A 21,167-nucleotide genomic window follows, 5' to 3' on the forward strand; every position below is an offset into this window, starting at 1 on the left:
TCTCATAACCTCCACAGTGTTTTGAGGATTCCTCACGACCCTGCGGCGCTCGAGAGACACTTCAGTGATGATGACGACGGTCCTGTATCCAGTCAGGGGTACATGCCCTACCTGAATCAGTTCATACTGGACAAGGTACAGTGACACAATGCACACAAGACTCTCGGTTAAGACGTATCGATGTGAAGATAACCCCAAATCCCCAGTAAATCTGAATAACTGCGATGATGATGACTGTTGTGTGATCAGGTGATCGAGGGGACCTTCGTTAAGGAGGAAGTTGACGAGCTGTGCTGGACTCTCTGCTCTAAGAAGAACTACCGTCCCGATGCGCAGCGGGTTCTGTCCAATCAGGACTCCATGCGGCTCTGGTGTCTCTTTAACTTCCTGGCGGACGACAGATATCCTCTCACACTCGTGCCGGAGGAGGTGAACACACACCTACCTGTTCGGGAACCATGGGAAATTCAGTTAGGACCTTCTCATCTAGTGAGCGATGCTGGATGTGTTGTCTGGTGTCTGTGTCCAGGCGGAGTATCTGCTGAGGAAGGTCAGCAGTGTGATGCCGGTGGAGCTGACCTGTGTGGAGCTGGAGGAGTTCCTGTCGCAGGACGCTGTACAGAAGGACGGTCTGAGCGTCTGGAGCTTCCTGGACGTGGTCAACACGGCCGCCGTCAGCCGAGGACTGGATGGAGACAGCATCCGTGTGGCTGTGGAGAAGGTCTACAGGGAGATGGTGGGGAACGTGCTGAAGGAGGTGTGTGGTCCGCTCATCTACTCGCTCCGGAGTTTGGGTTTCCATGTTTCCATTTATTAGCATTAATGGGGAACGGAGAGTGAACCGAAACAACTTAGCTGCTCACAAATAAACTGCACAGAGTAGATTAAAGGTTAAATACGTCAGATTGGTTTGATGGATAAAATCAAATTTAAGTGTCACGGGTATATTTGTATCAATAGCCAACAGCTACATATTTTATGGGTCGAAATTATACATTTTTCTTGTTTCATATTCCAGATATTTAGTAAATTTCCTATGATCAAAACGTCATTTTTGATTAGTAATATGCATATATATATATATATATATATAAACGTAAAATTTTTCTAAATATATACATGCATGTGTGTGTATTTATATATACACAATAAATATAATAAAAATAAGAACCAGGTGTGGTTCCAACAAAGTGGTTGCCAAGCAACACAGAAATAAACAAAGAGGTGTGTGTTTGTAGAGTAATTATATTTCAGCGGTTTAAGATTGAGTATTAGTTGTTGTATTATTTTATTGTATGGGTAGAATAATGTATTTTTTCATAAGGATATCAGGTAAAGATCATGCTCCATGAAGATATTTTGTAAATTTCCAACTATCGAAACATCATTTTGGATTACGAGGGGTGTTAGCTGATATAAATTCATTGGTTTTATAAAACAGTTATTCAATAAATGTAGTAAAGTTTCACTAAATAAAACAAATAAAGTGCAATGATATTAATATAAACAGTATTCTTCCACCAAACAATGTAGTTCCTCAGAAACAGTTGTGGTTCCAACAAAGTGGTTGCCGAGCAACACACAAACGTAAACAAAGAGGTGTGTGCTTGTAGAGTAATTGAGAACAGCACTGAACGTGTCTCAGCCAATCAGAATCAAGGACTGAACTCTCTGTTTAATAACTAATAAAGAAGTGTACTGTATGTGTGTAGATGAAGCTGATGTCTTCTGGTTCTGCATGTGTTTCAGGGCTATCTGTGGAAGAAGGGTCACCTGCGCAGGAACTGGACGGAGCGCTGGTTCTGTCTGAAGCCCGGCTCGCTCTCGTACTACATCAGCGAGGACTGCAGGGACTGTAAGGGTGTGATCGAGGTGGACCAGAACTGCTGCGTGGAGGTGTGTGTGTGTTCTCCTGTGACTGTGTGTGTGTCCGGAGCGCTTCTGTGTGTGTGTGTGACCCGCGTCTGACTGACTGTGATCCGCAGGTGCTGACGGACCGAGACGGGAAGAGATGCATGTTCTGTGTCAAGACGCTCAACAAAACCTTCGAGATCAGCGCGCCAGACTCCAGACAGAGACAGGAGTGGATCACCGGTGTGTGTGTGTGTGTGTGTGAGTGTGTGTGTGCAGAAACCTCAAACTGCATCTGATAGCACACTGCAGATGCATGCCGTTTTACAGATGGTTTTATTGTATTTTTATTAGTGCTGTCAGACGATTACTTGCATCCAAAAAAAAGTTTTTGTTTGCATAGTATATGTGTGTATATATATATATATGTCTTCTGGCAGCGCTCCAGACGGCTCTGCGTCTCTCCGCTGAAGGCCGGGTCTCGCTGCACGAGGAGCTGAAGGAGCGGCGGCGGGAGCTTCGAGAGGAGCGGGAGAGGAGGCGTCCGCTGCGGGCGGAGGAGACGCGGAGGCTGACGGAGCTTCAGGGGGAGCGTGAGGAGCAGCTGGCGGAGCTGGAGCTCCTGAAGGAGGCGCAGAGACAGGCCCAGGCCTCGCTGCAGCACGAGGAGCAGAGGAGACGCAGTCAGCACGAGGAGCTGCAGAAGACCCTGCAGAGACAGCTACAGGAGGCACAGGAGGTGAACACAGCACACGACTAACAGATACGAGTGCACTGCTTAAACAACAGCAAACTAGATGATTCTACAGCATTCACTTACATGGTTCATTCAAAATCTAAAAACAAAACGTTGAGTGTAAATTAAAAGACAATTATATTAATTTATAAGAATAATAAAGAATAATAATACTATTTTAATTGAGCTGAACTTTCCTAGAACACAAGTCATTTATATAAATCTTAATATTGGGCAAATGGACAAATAGTGGGTTCGTGGGACCCGGGGGTGGGGTCCGCAAAAGGTACAGCAGCGAGAACAATCAGTTTTTACAAACTACACTGTGCAAAAAACAAAAAAAGAAACCCTGAACACTGTAAGTGAATAGGAAGCTCATACAGACAGAGTGTGTGTGTGTGTGTGTGTGTGTGTGTGTGTGTGTGTGTGTGTCAGGCGCGGGCGAATCTACGTGCAGAGGTGGCGGTTCGCGATCTGGAGGCCGAACACCAGCAGCGGAGAATCAGAGAGCTGGAAGATCTTCATCACAGACTACAGGAAGCTCTAGAGCAGCAGATCAGAGCGAGACAGGAAGAGGAGACCTACAGATACACACAGACCAGGTACACATGCATACCCACACACTGTCTCACACATACTCACAGACACACACACACACGCACACACACACACATACACACACAGACACACACACACACACACACACGCACACACACACACACACACACTCACACACAAACACCCACACACACTGTCTCGCACGTAAACATAACACACACACACACACACACACACACACACACACACACACACACACACAGACACACACACTCACACACAAACACTCACACACAAACACCCACACACACTGTCTCACACGTAAACATAAAACACACACACTCACACACACACACTCACACACACTCACACACATACACACACACAAACACACACACTCACACACAAACACCCAAACACACTGTCTCACACGTAAACATAACACACACACACTCACACACACACACGCACACACACACACACACTCACACACAAACACCCACACACACTGTCTCACACGTAAACATAACACACACACACTCACACACATACAAACACCCACACACACTGTCTCACAAGTAAACATAACACACACACAAACACCCACACAAACACCCACACACACTGTCTCACACGTAAACATAACACACACACACACAAACTCACGCACACACACACATGTTTGTTTCTGTGTAAAGTGTGTTCATCCCATAGGTGTAATGGTTTTTATTCTGTAGAAACTGTATATTCTATGGCCCTTCACCAACCCTACACCTAACCCTAACCCTCACAGGAAACTTTGTGCATTTTTACTTTCTCAAAAAAACTCATTCTGTATGATTTATAAGTGTTTTGAAAAATGGGGACATGGGTTATGTCCTCATAAGAACCCTCTCCTTGTAATACCTGTGTCATACCCATGACATTATACAGAGCTGTGTCCTGATATGATACAAAAACAAGAGCACTCACACACACACACACACACAGAGAGAGAGAGACACACACGCACACACACACACACACTCACGCACACAAAGACACTCACACTGTCTCACACACACACTCACACACATATAAACACACTCCAGAGAGACATACAGAGAGAGAGAGAGACAGAAAGGTTGTCGATAAGCTCCACCTAAGAACTTAAAAATCAACAAACGCATCAGACACACACTCATATAAAATGTTTTTATATTTCAGTATTCATATAAAAGAGACATAGCATGTAGACCTTCATAGTTTTATTTAAACACATTTAGATATTTATTTGGGAACATATATATGCAAACATTTTATTCATTTCTTAAATGTAAATTAGTTAATATAGACATACCTAGTTATTTATATAAAATATATATATATAAAATAAATATTAAACATACACACACACCGTACTCGTGACACTTCCTGTCATCTGTGTGGTGGTTTGGTGTCTCAGTAAATATTGCACACGTCTACATTTGTTTTTCTGCATTATCATCAGACACTGATTTCAAGCTTCTGCTGCCTAACCGATGTTTCACTCCATAAATAAACCTCCAACACAGTTCAAGCTAGTGTTTAGTTGCTCCTCTAATGACTTAGTAATTTAACACAGCTTAACAATATTTTTTTTAAATAGATCCATTTCAGGTGTTCAGCTTTTTTTTTTTTGCATCAATGTTTCTGGTATTTAGCTGTGTTAACGTGGATGTTTCTGGTGTTTAGCTGTGCTAACGTGGATGTTTCTGGTATTTAGCTGTGTTAACGTGGATGTTTCTGGTGTTTAGCTGTGTTAACGTGGATGTTTCTGGTGTTTAGCTGTGCTAACGTGGATGTTTCTGGTATTTAGCTGTGTTAACGTGGATGTTTCTGGTGTTTAGCTGTGTTAACGTGGATGTTTCTGGTATTTAGCTGTGTTAACGTGAATGTTTCTGGTGTTTATCTGTGTTAGCGTTGATGTTTCTGGTGTGTAGCTGTGTTTAACGTGGATGTTTCTGGTATTTGGCTGTGTTAGCGTGGATGTTTCTGGTATTTAGCTGTGTTAGCGTGGATGTTTCTGGTATTTAGCTGTGTTAACGTGGATGTTTCTGGTATTTAGCTGTGTTAACGTGAATGTTTCTGGTGTTAAGCTGTGTTAACGTGGATGTTTCTGGTATTTAGCTGTGTTAGCGTGGATGTTTCTGGTATTTAGCTGTGTTAACGTGGATGTTTCTGGTATTTAGCTGTGTTAGCGTTGATGTTTCTGGTGTGTAGCTGTGTTAACGTGGATGTTTCTGGTATTTAGCTGTGTTAACGTGAATGTTTCTGGTGTTTATCTGTGTTAGCGTTGATGTTTCTGGTGTGTAGCTGTGTTTAACGTGGATGTTTCTGGTATTTAGCTGTGTTAGCGTGGATGTTTCTGGTATTTAGCTGTGTTAGCGTGGATGTTTCTGGTATTTAGCTGTGTTAACGTGGATGTTTCTGGTATTTAGCTGTGTTAGCGTGGATGTTTCTGGTATTTAGCTGTGCTAACATGGATGTTTCTGGTGTTTAGCTGTGTTAACGTGGATGTTTCTGGTGTTTATCTGTGTTAGCGTTGATGTTTCTGGTGTGTAGCTGTGTTTAACGTGGATGTTTCTGGTGTTAAGCTGTGTTAGCGTAGATGTTTCTGGTATTTAGCTGTGTTAACGTGGATGTTTCTGGTGTTTAGCTGTGTTAGCATGGATGTTTCTGGTATTTAGCTGTGTTAGCATTGATGTTTCTGGTGTGTAGCTGTGTTAACCTGGATGTCTGATGTGTAGCTGTGTTTAACGTGGATGTTTCTGGTATTTAGCTGTGTTAACGTGGATGTTTCTGGTATTTAGCTGTGTTAACGTGGATGTTTCTGGTATTTAGCTGTGTTAGCGTTGATGTTTCTGGTGTGTAGCTGTGTTAACGTGGATGTTTCTGGTATTTAGCTGTGTTAACGTGAATGTTTCTGGTGTTTATCTGTGTTAGCGTTGATGTTTCTGGTGTGTAGCTGTGTTTAACGTGGATGTTTCTGGTATTTAGCTGTGTTAGCGTGGATGTTTCTGGTATTTAGCTGTGTTAGCGTGGATGTTTCTGGTATTTAGCTGTGTTAACGTGGATGTTTCTGGTATTTAGCTGTGTTAGCGTGGATGTTTCTGGTATTTAGCTGTGCTAACATGGATGTTTCTGGTGTTTAGCTGTGTTAACGTGGATGTTTCTGGTGTTTATCTGTGTTAGCGTTGATGTTTCTGGTGTGTAGCTGTGTTTAACGTGGATGTTTCTGGTGTTAAGCTGTGTTAGCGTGGATGTTTCTGGTATTTAGCTGTGTTAACGTGGATGTTTCTGGTGTTTAGCTGTGTTAGCATGGATGTTTCTGGTATTTAGCTGTGTTAGCATTGATGTTTCTGGTGTGTAGCTGTGTTAACCTGGATGTCTGATGTGTAGCTGTGTTTAACGTGGATGTTTCTGGTATTTAGCTGTGTTAACGTGGATGTTTCTGGTATTTAGCTGTGTTAACGTGGATGTTTCTGGTGTTTATCTGTGTTAGCGTTGATGTTTCTGGTGTGTAGCTGTGTTTAACGTGGATGTTTCTGGTGTTAAGCTGTGTTAGCGTAGATGTTTCTGGTGTTTAGCTGTGTTAGCGTGGATGTTTCTGGTGTTTAGCTGTGTTAACGTGGATGTTTCTGGTATTTAGCTGTGTTAGCGTGGATGTTTCTGGTGTTTAGCTGTGCTAACGTGGATGTTTCTGGTGTTTAGCTGTGTTAACGTGGATGTTTCTGGTGTTTATCTGTGTTAGCGTGGATGTTTCTGGTGTGTAGCTGTGTTTAACGTGGATGTTTCTGGTGTTTAGCTGTGTTAGCGTGGATGTTTCTGGTATTTAGCTGTGTTAACGTGGATGTTTCTGGTATTTAGCTGTGTTAACGTGGATGTTTCTGGTGTGTAGCTGTGTTTAACGTGGATGTTTCTGGTGTTTAGCTGTGCTAACGTGGATGTTTCTGGTGTTTAGCTGTGCTAACGTGGATGTTTCTGGTATTTAGCTGTGTTAACGTGGATGTTTCTGGTGTTTAGCTGTGCTAACGTGGATGTTTCTGGTATTTAGCTGTGTTAACGTGGATGTTTCTGGTGTTTAGCTGTGTTAACGTGGATGTTTCTGGTGTTTAGCTGTGTTAACGTGGATGTTTCTGGTGTTTAGCTGTGTTAGCGTGGATGTTTCTGGTATTTAGCTGTGTTAGCATTGATGTTACTGGTGTGTAGCTGTGTTAATGTGGATGTCTCTGGTGTGTAGCTGTGTTTAACGTGGATGTTTCTGGTATTTAGCTGTGTTAGCATGGATGTTTCTGGTATTTAGCTGTGTTAGCATTGATGTTTCTGGTGTGTAGCTGTGTTAACCTGGATGTCTGATGTGTAGCTGTGTTTAACGTGGATGTTTCTGGTATTTAGCTGTGTTAACGTGGATGTTTCTGGTATTTAGCTGTGTTAACGTGAATGTTTTTGGTGTTTATCTGTGTTAGCGTTGATGTTTCTGGTGTGTAGCTGTGTTTAACGTGGATGTTTCTGGTATTTAGCTGTATTAGCGTGGATGTTTCTGGTATTTAGCTGTGTTAGCGTGGATGTTTCTGGTATTTAGCTGTGTTAACGTGGATGTTTCTGGTATTTAGCTGTGTTAGCGTTGATGTTTCTGGTGTGTAGCTGTGTTAACGTGGATGTTTCTGGTATTTAGCTGTGTTAACGTGAATGTTTCTGGTGTTTATCTGTGTTAGCGTTGATGTTTCTGGTGTGTAGCTGTGTTTAACGTGGATGTTTCTGGTATTTAGCTGTGTTAGCGTGGATGTTTCTGGTATTTAGCTGTGTTAGCGTGGATGTTTCTGGTATTTAGCTGTGTTAACGTGGATGTTTCTGGTATTTAGCTGTGTTAGCGTGGATGTTTCTGGTATTTAGCTGTGCTAACGTGGATGTTTCTGGTGTTTAGCTGTGTTAACGTGGATGTTTCTGGTGTTTATCTGTGTTAGCGTTGATGTTTCTGGTGTGTAGCTGTGTTTAACGTGGATGTTTCTGGTGTTAAGCTGTGTTAGCGTGGATGTTTCTGGTGTTTAGCTGTGTTAGCGTGGATGTTTCTGGTGTTTAGCTGTGTTAACGTGGATGTTTCTGGTATTTAGCTGTGTTAGCGTGGATGTTTCTGGTGTTTAGCTGTGCTAACGTGGATGTTTCTGGTGTTTAGCTGTGTTAACGTGGATGTTTCTGGTGTTTATCTGTGTTAGCGTTGATGTTTCTGGTGTGTAGCTGTGTTTAACGTGGATGTTTCTGGTGTTTAGCTGTGTTAGCGTGGATGTTTCTGGTATTTAGCTGTGTTAACGTGGATGTTTCTGGTATTGAGCTGTGTTAACGTGGATGTTTCTGGTGTGTAGCTGTGTTTAACGTGGATGTTTCTGGTGTTTAGCTGTGCTAACGTGGATGTTTCTGGTGTTTAGCTGTGCTAACGTGGATGTTTCTGGTATTTAGCTGTGCTAACGTGGATGTTTCTGGTGTTTAGCTGTGCTAACGTGGATGTTTCTGGTATTTAGCTGTGTTAACGTGGATGTTTCTGGTGTTTAGCTGTGCTAACGTGGATGTTTCTGGTATTTAGCTGTGTTAACGTGGATGTTTCTGGTGTTTAGCTGTGTTAACGTGGATGTTTCTGGTGTTTAGCTGTGTTAGCGTGGATGTTTCTGGTATTTAGCTGTGTTAGCATTGATGTTACTGGTGTGTAGCTGTGTTAACGTGGATGTCTCTGGTGTGTAGCTGTGTTTAACATGGATGTTTCTGGTATTTAGCTGTGTTAGCATGGATGTTTCTGGTATTTAGCTGTGTTAGCATTGATGTTTCTGGTGTGTAGCTGTGTTAACCTGGATGTCTGATGTGTAGCTGTGTTTAACGTGGATGTTTCTGGTATTTAGCTGTGTTAGCGTTGATGTTTCTGGTGTGTAGCTGTGTTAACGTGGATGTCTCTGGTGTTTAGCTGTTTCTGGTGTTTAGCTGTGTTAACGTGGATGTGTCTGGTGTTTAGCTGTGTTAACGTGGATGTGTCTGGTGTTTAGCTGTGCTAACGTGGATGTTTCTGGTGTTTAGCTGTGCTAACGTGGATGTTTCTGGTGTTTAGCTGTTTAGCTGTGTTAACGTGGATGTGTCTGGTGTTTAGCTGTGCTAACGTGGATGTTTCTGCTGTTTAGCTGTGTTAACGTGGATGTGTCTGGTGTTTAGCTGTGCTAACGTGGATGTTTCTGGTATTTAGCTGTGTTAACGTGGATGTGTCTGGTGTTTAGCTGTGCTAACGTGGATGTTTCTGCTGTTTAGCTGTGTTAACGTGGATGTGTCTGGTGTTTAGCTGTGTTAACGTGGATGTGTCTAGTGTTTAGCTGTGTTAACGTGGATGTTTCTGGTGTTTAGCTGTGCTAGCGTTACCATTTCTGGTGTTTAGATGTGTTAGCATCGATGTTTCTGGTGTTTAGCTGTGCTAGCGTTACCATTTCTGGTGTTTAGCTGTGGTAGCGTGGATGTTTCTGGTGTTTAGCTGTTTAGCTCTGTTAACGTGGATGTTTCTGGTGTTTAGCTGTTTAGCTGTGTTAACGTGGATGTTTCTGGTGTTTAGCTGTGCTAGCTTTACCATTTCTAGTGTCTAGCTGTGTTAACATCGATGTTTCTTCAAGATTCAAGATTTTTTTTATTTGTCACATACAAAATTATATATAGCATATATAACCAGCAGTGAAATGTGAGTGTTTAGCTGTGTTTCTGGCGTTTAGCTGTGTTAACGTGGATGTTTCTGGTGTTTAGCTGTGCTAGCGTTACCATTTCTAGTGAATTTCTCTCTGGTGTTTAGCGCTAGTGTTTGGTTGTGTGTTGGCAGGCTGCTGGCGGAGGAGGAGGAGAAGGTGAAGTCTCTGCTGGCGCTGCAGGAGGACCAGGAGGAGCAGCTCCAGCAGACCCAGCGTGAGAAACAGGAGCTCCTGCAGGAGATGGAGAAGAAGTCGCAGGCTCTGGATGAGGCCCAGCAACAGCTGGACAAAGTGCGAGCCAGCCGACGCAGAGTGGACCAGGACATCGCGGTGAGCTCAGTGCCGTGCTAGTGTCGCGTTACTCACATGTACCTCTGCACTCATGAACGTGTGTCATCCGCAGGCCGCGCAGCGCAAACTCCGACAGGCCAGCACAAGCGTCAAACACTGGAACGTGCAGATGAACCGCCTGATGCACCCCATCGGCCCTGGAGGTTGGTTAGATTCTTTGTATTTGCTTTAAAATTCATAAAACCCTATTTAATTTCTGCACAGAATCAAGGCCGATGCACACTGACTCCAATCGATTCCTGGTGATAATCTGCTCTACTGTTCCATTCTTTTAAAGACAGGAGAGGGTCTTCTAGTAATCTTCTCGCTCCTCCAGTCCGCATCCCCTCGGTCAGCGAGAGCGAATCCAGACCTCCACAGAAACAGAACAGCCTCCACTGTGAGAGTATGGACTGCGGCGACAACGAAAACAAAGAGCCGACTGACGCTGAAGCTGTATAAACCTGACAGAAATTAGCACAACTGACATAGCACTTCATAAACTTGAAGAAATTGTTCAGTCTATAGTGAAAATGTGCTGAAAATGTGTTCAACCCTCAGGCCGTCCAAGATTTGTTTCCTCTTCAGATGTGTAGAAATGCAGCATTGCATCAGTGTATCCTCAATGGATGCTCTGCAGTGAATGGGTGCCGTCAGAATGAGAGCTGATAAAGACATCACAATAATCCACAGCACTCCAGTCCATCAGTGAACATCTGGAGAAGACAAAAGATGAAACAAATCCAGCATTAAGATGTCTTAATGACATTGACTGATGGACTGGAGTGCTGTGGATTATTGTGATGTCTTTATCAGCTCTCATTCTGACGGCACCCATTCACTGCAGAGCATCCATTTGTTTATCACATTTTCAAGCACATTTTTATTTTTTTTAGTTCACTATTCTTTATGAAATTGACTGTGAATGAAGCATAGCTGAAATCATAATTGAAACTGAAATATATTTTCCTTTTTGTTGTTATTGCTGTATGATTTGTGGTGAAGCAGCTGTGGTTTGACTTCCTGTTTCCTGTGTGAGCAGAAGATGCTGAGCTCGTGAAGATGAACTGTGCTCTTTATCTCTCACTTACTGTCACGAGAGGAAAATAAACGAGTGGAAAAACTAAATATCTGCGACTCTGCAGTGTTTTTTTTATACATTTGTCATCTAATTTGACTCAAATAGTGTGAAGAAGCACAAATGATGCCCTTCTTATACAAGGGAAAATAATGAGTTACAAGCAGTCACACACCGCCCGGATGTTAAAACAAGAACGCGGTTTAAATCTGAAGTTTACAAAGTCAGTCGGAGTTTATGATTCATGCGGCGGACAGCGACCTCTGCTGGCGCTGACCGGAAGTGAAGCGAATTCCCACGTAAACAAAAATATTAAAAGCACATTTTCAGAATGCAGCACTTGTCTGGATACGCATATATTTTAAAATAAAAGGGGATAAAAATCACAGCTAGTTAAGTTTAACATACAACATTAAATACATGGAGATAACTAAAAAACTAAACAAAAATAATAATAATAATTAAATGAATAATAATAATAACTACAGAGGAAAACTTTATGTATCAGTGGTATTGCCAAAACGATCGTCATAATATTAATATTTTAATATATTATTATATTATTAATTAATATTTTAATAGGCTATCGCCTTTCTTGTTCTCTGTCAAGTTAAGAGATTAAGCGATAGTTTATTTCAGTTAATAAATATGAAAAGGAAGGCTGCGCGTCCGCGAACTAAAGCCCTGATAGGGTTAAGTGACATGAGCTGCGGTGACGTCACACCGGAGCGCTCGCGCCGTCCGTCGGGACTCCGGTGTGATGCAGCGGAGCGAGTCCCGGTCAACATGAAGCGTTCCGCGGATTCCGAGGATCCCACCGGAGAATAACGGAGGAAACCGACGGGATCGTTCGCTCTGACGCGTGAGTCCGTTTTCCGTTCGTTTCCGCGCGCGCTCACATGATGACCGTTCAGATGTGCGCTCGCGTGAAGTTTCAAAAATAGTTTGTATTGACAGATCACGCGAGGAGTTGATGACACGTAACTGTAGATATATAGATAGATAGATGAGTTTAGTCCGTCGGTGAAAGTTGTTTTGGGGTGATTTTGGGACGCCCCTCAGTGTGTGTGTGTGTGTTTACACACCGATCAAACACTCCGGTTTAACGGCTGCTACGTCACTGGAGAACCGTTTAAAGCGTTTTCATTCATCACAAGTTCAACGTTATGCAAAAATACAAACACGCAGAAGCCGTCAAGTCCAGAGTCGCCAGCCGAAAATATGCTGATGTGACCTTTGAGATGTTTGTGGTGGCACCCGTTCAGAGACAGCAGATACTCTGTAGTGTGTGTCATCCCTTATGAAAAATAAACATGGTTTAATTACAGTTAAAGTGTGGTAACCGTGTTTTAGGGCGCATTCACATTTACAGTTTTTAAACAATGGTTAGTGTAGCTAACCATAGTTATCATGTGTTTACCACAGTAAGCATGTTGTTATATTTGTTGGTTTTATTTGAAGTAAAACTATGGTCAGTAAACTGCTAGAGATATGTAATGAAGTGAACTAGCTCAGTTTTTCTCAGAGGGACAGTCGTAGATCTGCTTCGTCAGTGTCCTTGTGGTCTTCTCTCTTCTTTTTCACCTTCGGTTTTTTTGATTTTAGGCATCCAGCGTCTGTTTGAGAGGGGTTCCTTCCTTCCTTCCTCGCTGTATAAATATCAGCTCTTGTGATTTTCCCAGTCTCTCTGTCTTCTGTCTCACAGTATTCGTATAAGAGTTTGCGTAAGTGACTTCAGTTCGGTAACATTTCGCAAATTTGGAAAGTCATCTTTGAGCCAGTGGCTTGCTTCACAACTTTTCATTGAAGGATATTTTGACAAACAAATGAGAAAAATACTTCGCAAACTTGCGTTGTCTTAATTTCAAATGTAATTTTTTGCTAAACCACCGTTAAATGTCAGCGTTTGTTTAACGCAAGAGTTTGCGAAAAAGCGACATTTTGTCGTGTGGTCAAAAGTTAACAGTTCTGGATGGGAAAAAAATCGCACACATTATAGAGGAATTGACTTTTAGCGATAAATGTTTCGATGGACTGCGAGGTTCTGGTGATGGGAAAAGTTTTCAACTGCCAAATCCGTAGCGTTGAACGTTTCCGTTGTGATTCTTGTTTCTTGCGTTAACAGTAAAAAGTGATGCTACGTCATTTGGCCATGAGTTGACAAAATAACATGTTCTGGACATAATTGTTTTTCGTAATAGAGATTTTTAGTTATAATATGTAAACATTTCCTGACCGATGCACTGCAGGCTGTGAGATTTAGTGATTATGATATTTAGTAGAAGCCACAAGACTTTGTGCGATTTTAAAAAGTGTTTAATCAATACATTTGTAGTGTAGAAATTTCTGTCGCGATTATTGTTCCCACAGAAACCGCAAAATCGACACCAAAATAATACAGTTCCAGGTTTTTGGAAATCAAGTCACTTCTGGATGCAAAAAACAAACAAACAAACAAACGCTCTTGTGTTTAATCATCTAATTAACGTAAAACTTATGTCGCAATTCTTGTTTCATGGAAACGACGACCTCTCCAATTGGTCAGTCCCCCTTGTGACCCTGATGTACTGGCAAAATCAAAGAACAAACACCATTTTGAATAGAAAATACGCTAAGTTTGATTTGCGAAACGAAATCGATCCTTCCAGGAAAGTTCGGAAAGCATATATTTACCAATCCAAACACAGCTCAGACAGCATCAGTTTGTTTGTTAACAGTAAGTTACCACTGCTCAGGTACTCTGAACTACTTTTTACAAAAAAGAAACAAAAAAGAACGAGTTTATCAAGATAGAACCCTGAAGAGAGATCCTCCAATCATAGAGGTCGCTGTTACCATGGAAACAACGATCTGCATTGTGAACGATGGAATCGCGTCAGCCCACACTTACTTATTACCACTTAATATATTTGAGTATTTGTAGTAAATCACAAATATACTGTATTTTGTACGGTTAATCAATGACATATACGGAAATAGTTTCACTGATTACATTCGCAATGCATCATGGGATTCATTCCCGCTAAAAAAAGTAAGTGCAAAGTACCGCTGTTTTGGATAATAGTTTTTAATTTCTTTTTAGTCAATTTTGCGAATTACTTTTTGTTATTGACGTTTTTGAATTTCGAAAGACTTCTCTACCAACACTTTAAGAAAGAATATTTGGCTAAGCATATACGTCTTTCGCATTCTTTTCTGTGTTCGATTCTGAGCATGGTTTCTCCTGGTTTTCCTGTTCTAAAGTTCTGAGTATGTGAACCAGTTTATTGGCTTCTGTCGTACAAAAGCATCTAATGAGCAGCTAATGAATGCTAACGAGCGCTAATTGGCTTGGAGACGGAGAGGACCGTCACCCAGAATCACCCTTGCTAACAACTCGTCAACCTCAAGTGACGCTGATGCTTTCAGTCCCATGATTCTCTGCTTTTACAGGTCTGACCTGACTTTGGCTTTTTATAAAAGGTCAAAGGTCAGCTACCTTCACATCGTTGGGGTCAAAAGGTCATTTGAGCGTTCAGAATGGAATACTATTGTACTGCTTTCTACATGTATATAAAAAATTTTTGACTAAATATTTTAGTATTGTCTATATATATATTTTTAACGAGATCAGATAACATTTTAAGCTATCAGTTGATAATGTTACAATGTACCCTACCTACGGGGCATGTTGTCACATTTCGCTTCCATTTTCTGAAAGTAAATAAAGAAAAACGTTATGAAACGTTGACATTTTTAGTATGAAATGACTGCGGATTTAAAAAAAGATATTCTGAAGCCCATGCGGATTTACACAACCTGAGGTTACGCTGCGCCCCGGTGGTGACCTCTGACCCCGCTCAGATTAAGCCCGCTGATCTGCTGCAGTGCTGGAGGTTTTTCGGAGATCTGCGGTGTTTGAACACACTCATTGATCCACACACTGACCCACATAGATCTCAGCTGACCAATCCAGTCGCACAGAGAGAGGTTTGTAGGAGAACGGTGTGTTTCAGGATGATCTGTGCTCTTGTTTATTTGTCTAAACACACTTTGGGTTCCTGGAAGCAGATCATAGTGACTATACACCAACCCTAAAATAAACTTAAGCTCGGTTTATTTTATTTAGTTTGTTTAGTTTTGTAGTAAAACAGACTATGCACTAACTCTTTAATAAAACTTTTTGGCTGTTTGTGGCTAAATATTTTATTGTGTTTATATAGTTGTGTTTTAAAGTAAGAAACAAAGTTCTAATGAATGCAGACTAACCCTAAAATAAAACTTGCGCTTATCTGATTTTATTGATTTTGATTTAACTTGTGTTTGTTTATTTGCCTGTTTGTATTGTATTTGTTGTAGTTGCTATTTTCGTTGCAAAAACAAATAAATAAAATACATTTAATGATGACATGGCATTAAATACTATAATATACTACACTATAATATTTATTTAGTGAGTTATTTGTTTGATTTGTTAGTAAACTATTTATAATTACCAAAGACAAACCCTAAAGCAAAACTCATTTTATTTAACTTTATCGTTTTATTATATTTTGTTTCATTACTGTAGATCTTAATTTTTTTCAGTAAAATTATAAATTAAAGCAATTTATAATAAACACAGACTAACCCTAAAATATAACTAACTGCTATTTCATTTTATTAAATGTATTTTATCACTTCAGGAGATTCTAGTAACTGTAGACGAACCCTAAAATAAAACTTGTTTTAATCTTGTTGTAAAGTGGATTATAATTGTAGATTAAAATAAAACGTATGGTGATTTCAAGCAGTTACTGTGAATATAAGTCATGTGTGCGTTAGAGCAAGCTTGTGATCATCAAATCACTTCATCGTAGTTTTGGGATGTGTAAACACGCTCTCCAAACTTGAGGACTCAACCACAGAGTGTGTGTGTGTGTGTGTGCCTCTCGCTGACCTCTGCTCCCCGTTGGCTGAGGTTCACTGGGTGCTTCTGGGAACTGATACTGAGAAATACACCCACAGAGGTTTCATCTGACCGCGTGTGTGCGTGTGTGCGTGTGTGTGTGTCAGACGTCTCTGTCAGTCTGGGAATGCTTAGCTTTGCTTCGGTTCGGCCGCAGTCGTCTCGTGTCTCTACAGCTGGTGTGTGTTAGTTCCCAGAATGCCGTGCGGCGGTCGGTCGGGGGTGGGCGTACTGTGGGGCTCCGGTGTCTTCTGAACAACCTACAGCTGTCCAATCAGTCTTGTGTTATCGCAACCGTTCCTCGAATACACACATTACACACATTACACTCTCTCTCTCTCTCTCTCACTCTCTCTCTCACTCAGATGAAAAACACACAGATGAAAAAATTAATTAAATGTAATATTAAAGTTAACTATAATAATCCTACTTTATAAAGTATTTTTATAATATACATTTATTTGATTCAACATATATTTTATTTTAAGTAATGAACGTGTTTTTTTTATTTTTATGGTGTTCTAGTTAACTAGATGTACCCTGCTTTATGTAAGTGTTTATATAATATACTTTATGTTTGTTAAGACACAACGTATAAAACATCATGTTTGTTTAGATAAATCGTAAACTACTGTATTTGCGTCTCTCAGGTGCTGTTATGATCGCCGCGGCGCATGAGCGTCTTTGAGTTTCTGGAGATGGAAGGAAGAGACTCCGCGAGGAGCAGATTACCCAGAGACCCCGGCGTGGTGGGCGGAGTCTGTGTGGTGAAAAGAGACTCCTCCCCCTGCAGTAGCCCGGGGGAGGGGCCAGACGACAAACACCTACAGGACGTGCTGTGTGAGCTGGGCGCGGGGGCGGAGCTTAACCTGGAGCTGGACTTGAGGGTGGAGCCTGAGGACAGCATGGATCTGCAGGGGGAGGAGCTTAGCTGGGAGACGAATCAGCAGGAGGCAAACGAACAGGAAGAGCAGAGCAACACGAGCCGTAACACAGCCAGTCCTGAAGCCTCCACAGGTGATTGGATGATTAGTTTCACACGCTATATTCGTTTAGAAGACGTCTGAAGTGTTTGACTGTGCATTTGTGTGTAGATCTCTCCAAAGCATCATCTCTGTCGGAGCAGCTCCTGCAGGGCCGTGTGGAGGGGGCGGGGCTTAACATGGAGTGTCGCATCTGTGGAGACAGAGCGTCAGGGTTCCACTACGGCGTTCATGCCTGTGAGGGCTGCAAGGTCAGAGGTCATGCTCACACACTGAACATTTTTGATACACTAGTAAATCACATCTATCTTGCATAAATTGTAACATTAAATTAGTTCAACGAAATCTGGCCAGAACAACTGTTTATGAATAAATGACTTTTTGTGAAATTGTTCGTAAAGTCATTTAAGTCAGATCGTTGCATTTAATGCAGTTCATTGAACATAGACATAAAGCATTTCTGAGTAAATGAACTGTAAAATGTGTCATGCATAAGTACAAAGTGTCTCTTTTTCTCTCAGGGGTTTTTTCGGAGGACCATTCGTATGAAGCTGGAATATGAGAAATGCGAGCGCAGCTGTAAGATCCAAAAGAAAAGTCGGAATAAATGTCAGTTCTGTCGTTTTCAGAAGTGTCTGATGCACGGGATGTCCCATGACGGTGAGCGAAACGAACGACAAGACACATTAGCAAACAATAAAACAAAGGTGACCTTCTAGCGTGTTAAATGAGATTCTGTGCTTGTAGCGATCCGATACGGGCGGATGCCGGAGGCGGAGAAGCGTAAGCTAGTCGCGGGTCTGTTAGCAGGAGAAAAGAGCTCTCCGAACACCAGCGGCTCAGATCTGAAATCTCTCGCCAAACGGGTCAACAACGCCTACCTGAAGAACCTGAACATGACCAAGAAGAAAGCTCGCAACATCCTGACGGGGAAGACCAGCGCAAGCCCGGTAACTAACATGCCAAAAGTAAAACAGGCCTGCACACAAACACAGTTGTGAAAACCAACCGTTCTTTCTCTGTGTGTCCTTCAGCCGTTTGTCATTCATGACATGGACTCGCTGTGGCAGGCGGAGAACGGGCTGGTCTGGAATCAGGTGATTAACGGAGCTCCGTCCAATAAGGAGATCGGCGTGCACGTGTTTTACCGCTGCCAGTGCACGACCGTGGAAACCGTACGAGAACTCACAGAGTTCTCCAAAAGCATCCCCGGATTCATTGACCTTTTCTTGAATGACCAGGTAATGCAATGTGGGGGGTGTTGCGTTAAATCTACAAGATTTCAACTATGTAAAAAAATTCGGAAATTCATTATTGCGCAAATTGTTGCATTCGGTTAAATTGAAACTAGCTGAACACATTTTTGTGTGGATCAATCATGAAGTCAAGTGAAAAATGTTGCATTAAATGCATTTCATAAAACTTGCAAACCAATTTATTGAAACTGCGTGTATAGTAATTGAATGTAAATTGTCGCATCTAATGCAATTCGTTAAACACATGCAGAATCCAAAATGCATGCTGTATCTCACAACGTAAACCAACTGTAAAATATTTCTTGCTGTTGCAAGAATTTGCCAAAAACCCAAGCATTTATTTGTAAACTGTTCGTAGCTAAAATTTTCCTCATGTAAAATATACCATTGATTAGTTTAACGAAATGTGGGCTGAGCAAAATTTTAAATTAAAAAAAAAAAATTCTTAAAAAAAAAATATTTATCTGTAAATTAATTGTAAAATGCTGAATTAAATTTTATTTACAAAATACAATCGGAATAAGTTGCTGTGTAAATGTTCGTTAAGAAGTTCATGGTAACATAACGTATTTCACTTTTTGTAAAAACAGTTGTAAAGTTGCATAAATCAATGCATTTAATGCAGACAATACAAATCTTTGTGTGAATAAATCTTAAAAGCCATTATAGCATAACATTTTTTGTCTCATTAAACACAAGCAGAACGTATATTATTCTAAGAAAACCATTCTTCAGTGAATTTTATTAAGTTTACGTAAGAATGGTTCGCCAGAAATGCGTTCAGCTAGCTGTCCTCCGCTCCTGCAGGTGACGCTGCTGAAGTACGGGGTGCACGAGGCCATCTTCGCCATGCTGCCATCGCTCATGAATAAAGACGGGCTGCTGGTGGCCAATGGGCGGGGCTTCGTCACCAGAGAGTTCCTGCGCAGTCTGCGCAAACCCTTCAACGAGATCATGGAGCCCAAGTTTGAGTTCGCCGTGAGGTTTAACGCTCTCGAGCTGGACGACAGCGACCTCGCGCTCTTCGTGGCTGCTATCATCCTCTGTGGAGGTGAGAGGGGGTTAATGTGAAGTATCTCAAGTAAGTTTTGTACATAGCTGCGCTAATAAAATCGTTGTGCTCGTATGTAGATCGTCCAGGTCTCATGAACGTCCACCAGGTGGAGGAGATCCAGGACAACATCCTCCAGGCCCTGAACCATCACCTGCAGCTCAATCATCCCGACGCCAGCTTCATCTTCCCCAAACTGCTGCAGAAGCTGGCAGACCTGCGCCAGCTGGTGACGGAGAACGCCCTGCTGGTGCAGAAGATCAAGAAGACGGAGTCCGAGACGTCGCTGCACCCGCTGCTGCAGGAGATCTACAAGGACATGTACTGATCGAACCATTCCAGGCACGCCGACCGATCACTGTGACCTTCAGAGCTGGTGTTTTTATAAAACCGACGACTTGTCGCTGATGGAGTCAGCGCAGACTTAACTCTAACTTTGTCACGGATCAGAGACGATAACATTCGCATCAGATTTCCTCCGTCTTCAGATCGCATCAGTGCATTCCTGTTCATGATGGGGACGAAAATGTCTTTGACAGCACAGTGTCACAAAAACACATTGACCAGTAAGACACTTGCGAAATACTTAAATCTATTAAAGCTATTTCGCCGTCTGAAGTTAAAAACCAAAGGTTGCTGCTATTCTTGAAATCTGTTCCATTTTCTCATTTGTTTGGGTCATTCGCAAGCTAGCCTTTCGTTATGTTGCTCATAAAGCCAAAAACACACTATGTACATACGCTAACGCAACATGCGAGCGCATTGTTGTATTCAAACGTATGCGTTTGTGTTCGTGTGGCGGTAACAAACCTCAGTACTGAAGGAGGCTTTAGAGTTTCCGTCAAATTAATGTTATTAAATGATGTTATTTCTCTGTTAGCTACATGTAAACACGTTTAACTAACTTTAACTGGATAGTTGTTGAGCTAACTTTAATGCTAATGTTCCCTAGAGCGCCCCTTGTGGCAGCATTGAGAATGCAACAAGCACTTGCGTTGTTTTCATTGTGGATCAAATCGCTATGAAACGACACAAAACTTATACTAATCCTAAATGCTTTAAGACAAGTTTATTATAATAAAACAATGCTTAAACTGGTCTCCCAGATAAAACCTCTCTACAAACCAGCTACGAGACTAGCTAAGACCAGTTTAGGCTGGTTCCTCTTAGCAGGGATCTTCCCCAATCACTGACAGAACGCCATTACAACTTGCAAACCTCAAACTTTCAATTTTGTTTCATTGTGTTTCTTTCTGTTTGTGTTTTTGAGAAATGATGCTGTGATCACATTTTCATCAGAGCTCATATCAGAGATCGAATATCTGTCTCCGGAGTTTATATTAATGTTATTTAATAACGCTTTATCACTTAGTTTCCTGAATCAATGGCTGTGGCCGTAAACACGACGTCCCCAATCGAGCATAGCATAACGCTGTTCCTGTCTCGGCCGTGACCTTTGACCTCAGTCGGATGTTGTTTGCCGTGGTTGTGCTGCTAACTGGATCATGTAGACATGCTGTGAATCTGTTCTGAATGGGTGGTCTTCCGGTCACAGTTTCCTGGTGATGTGAACGAGGGGAACACGTCTGTGATGAGGACGAGCGACCGCTGATGTTTCCTACAGGCTTTTGTAAAACATCTGAATAAAACTCTAGAGTGTACAACCACA

The 21,167-nt window shown here is 41.8% G+C and overlaps 2 protein-coding genes across 2 annotated transcripts in view; both read left to right on the forward strand.

The window, feature by feature from the left end:
* The window catches only part of def6b (DEF6 guanine nucleotide exchange factor b), a 12,206-nt gene extending 875 nt beyond the window's left edge, over nucleotides 1–11,331 (forward strand). Inside the window, exons 2-11 of the mRNA XM_052590019.1 lie at nucleotides 1–135; nucleotides 250–429; nucleotides 530–757; nucleotides 1,750–1,896; nucleotides 1,986–2,094; nucleotides 2,292–2,590; nucleotides 3,023–3,189; nucleotides 10,005–10,203; nucleotides 10,277–10,367; nucleotides 10,502–11,331. The exon at nucleotides 1–135 is cut by the window's left edge and continues 6 nt beyond it. Of these exons, the coding sequence (XP_052445979.1) occupies nucleotides 1–135; nucleotides 250–429; nucleotides 530–757; nucleotides 1,750–1,896; nucleotides 1,986–2,094; nucleotides 2,292–2,590; nucleotides 3,023–3,189; nucleotides 10,005–10,203; nucleotides 10,277–10,367; nucleotides 10,502–10,665 (1,719 nt within the window). The 3' untranslated portion in view covers nucleotides 10,666–11,331. The remainder of the gene's footprint in view (nucleotides 136–249; nucleotides 430–529; nucleotides 758–1,749; nucleotides 1,897–1,985; nucleotides 2,095–2,291; nucleotides 2,591–3,022; nucleotides 3,190–10,004; nucleotides 10,204–10,276; nucleotides 10,368–10,501) is intronic.
* Nucleotides 11,332–11,975: 644 nt separating this feature from the next.
* On the forward strand, nucleotides 11,976–21,167 carry pparda (peroxisome proliferator-activated receptor delta a). The gene is made up of 8 exons (XM_052590020.1): nucleotides 11,976–12,143; nucleotides 16,859–17,225; nucleotides 17,303–17,442; nucleotides 17,713–17,851; nucleotides 17,939–18,141; nucleotides 18,226–18,432; nucleotides 19,255–19,498; nucleotides 19,579–21,167. The coding sequence occupies exons 2-8, from the start codon at nucleotides 16,883–16,885 to the stop codon at nucleotides 19,824–19,826; spliced, it is 1,524 nt and encodes a 507-aa protein (XP_052445980.1). The 5' UTR covers nucleotides 11,976–12,143; nucleotides 16,859–16,882; the 3' UTR covers nucleotides 19,827–21,167.

This window comes from Carassius gibelio, chromosome B22 (genome assembly GCF_023724105.1).
Source record: "Carassius gibelio isolate Cgi1373 ecotype wild population from Czech Republic chromosome B22, carGib1.2-hapl.c, whole genome shotgun sequence".
Classification (NCBI taxonomy): domain Eukaryota; kingdom Metazoa; phylum Chordata; class Actinopteri; order Cypriniformes; family Cyprinidae; genus Carassius; species Carassius gibelio.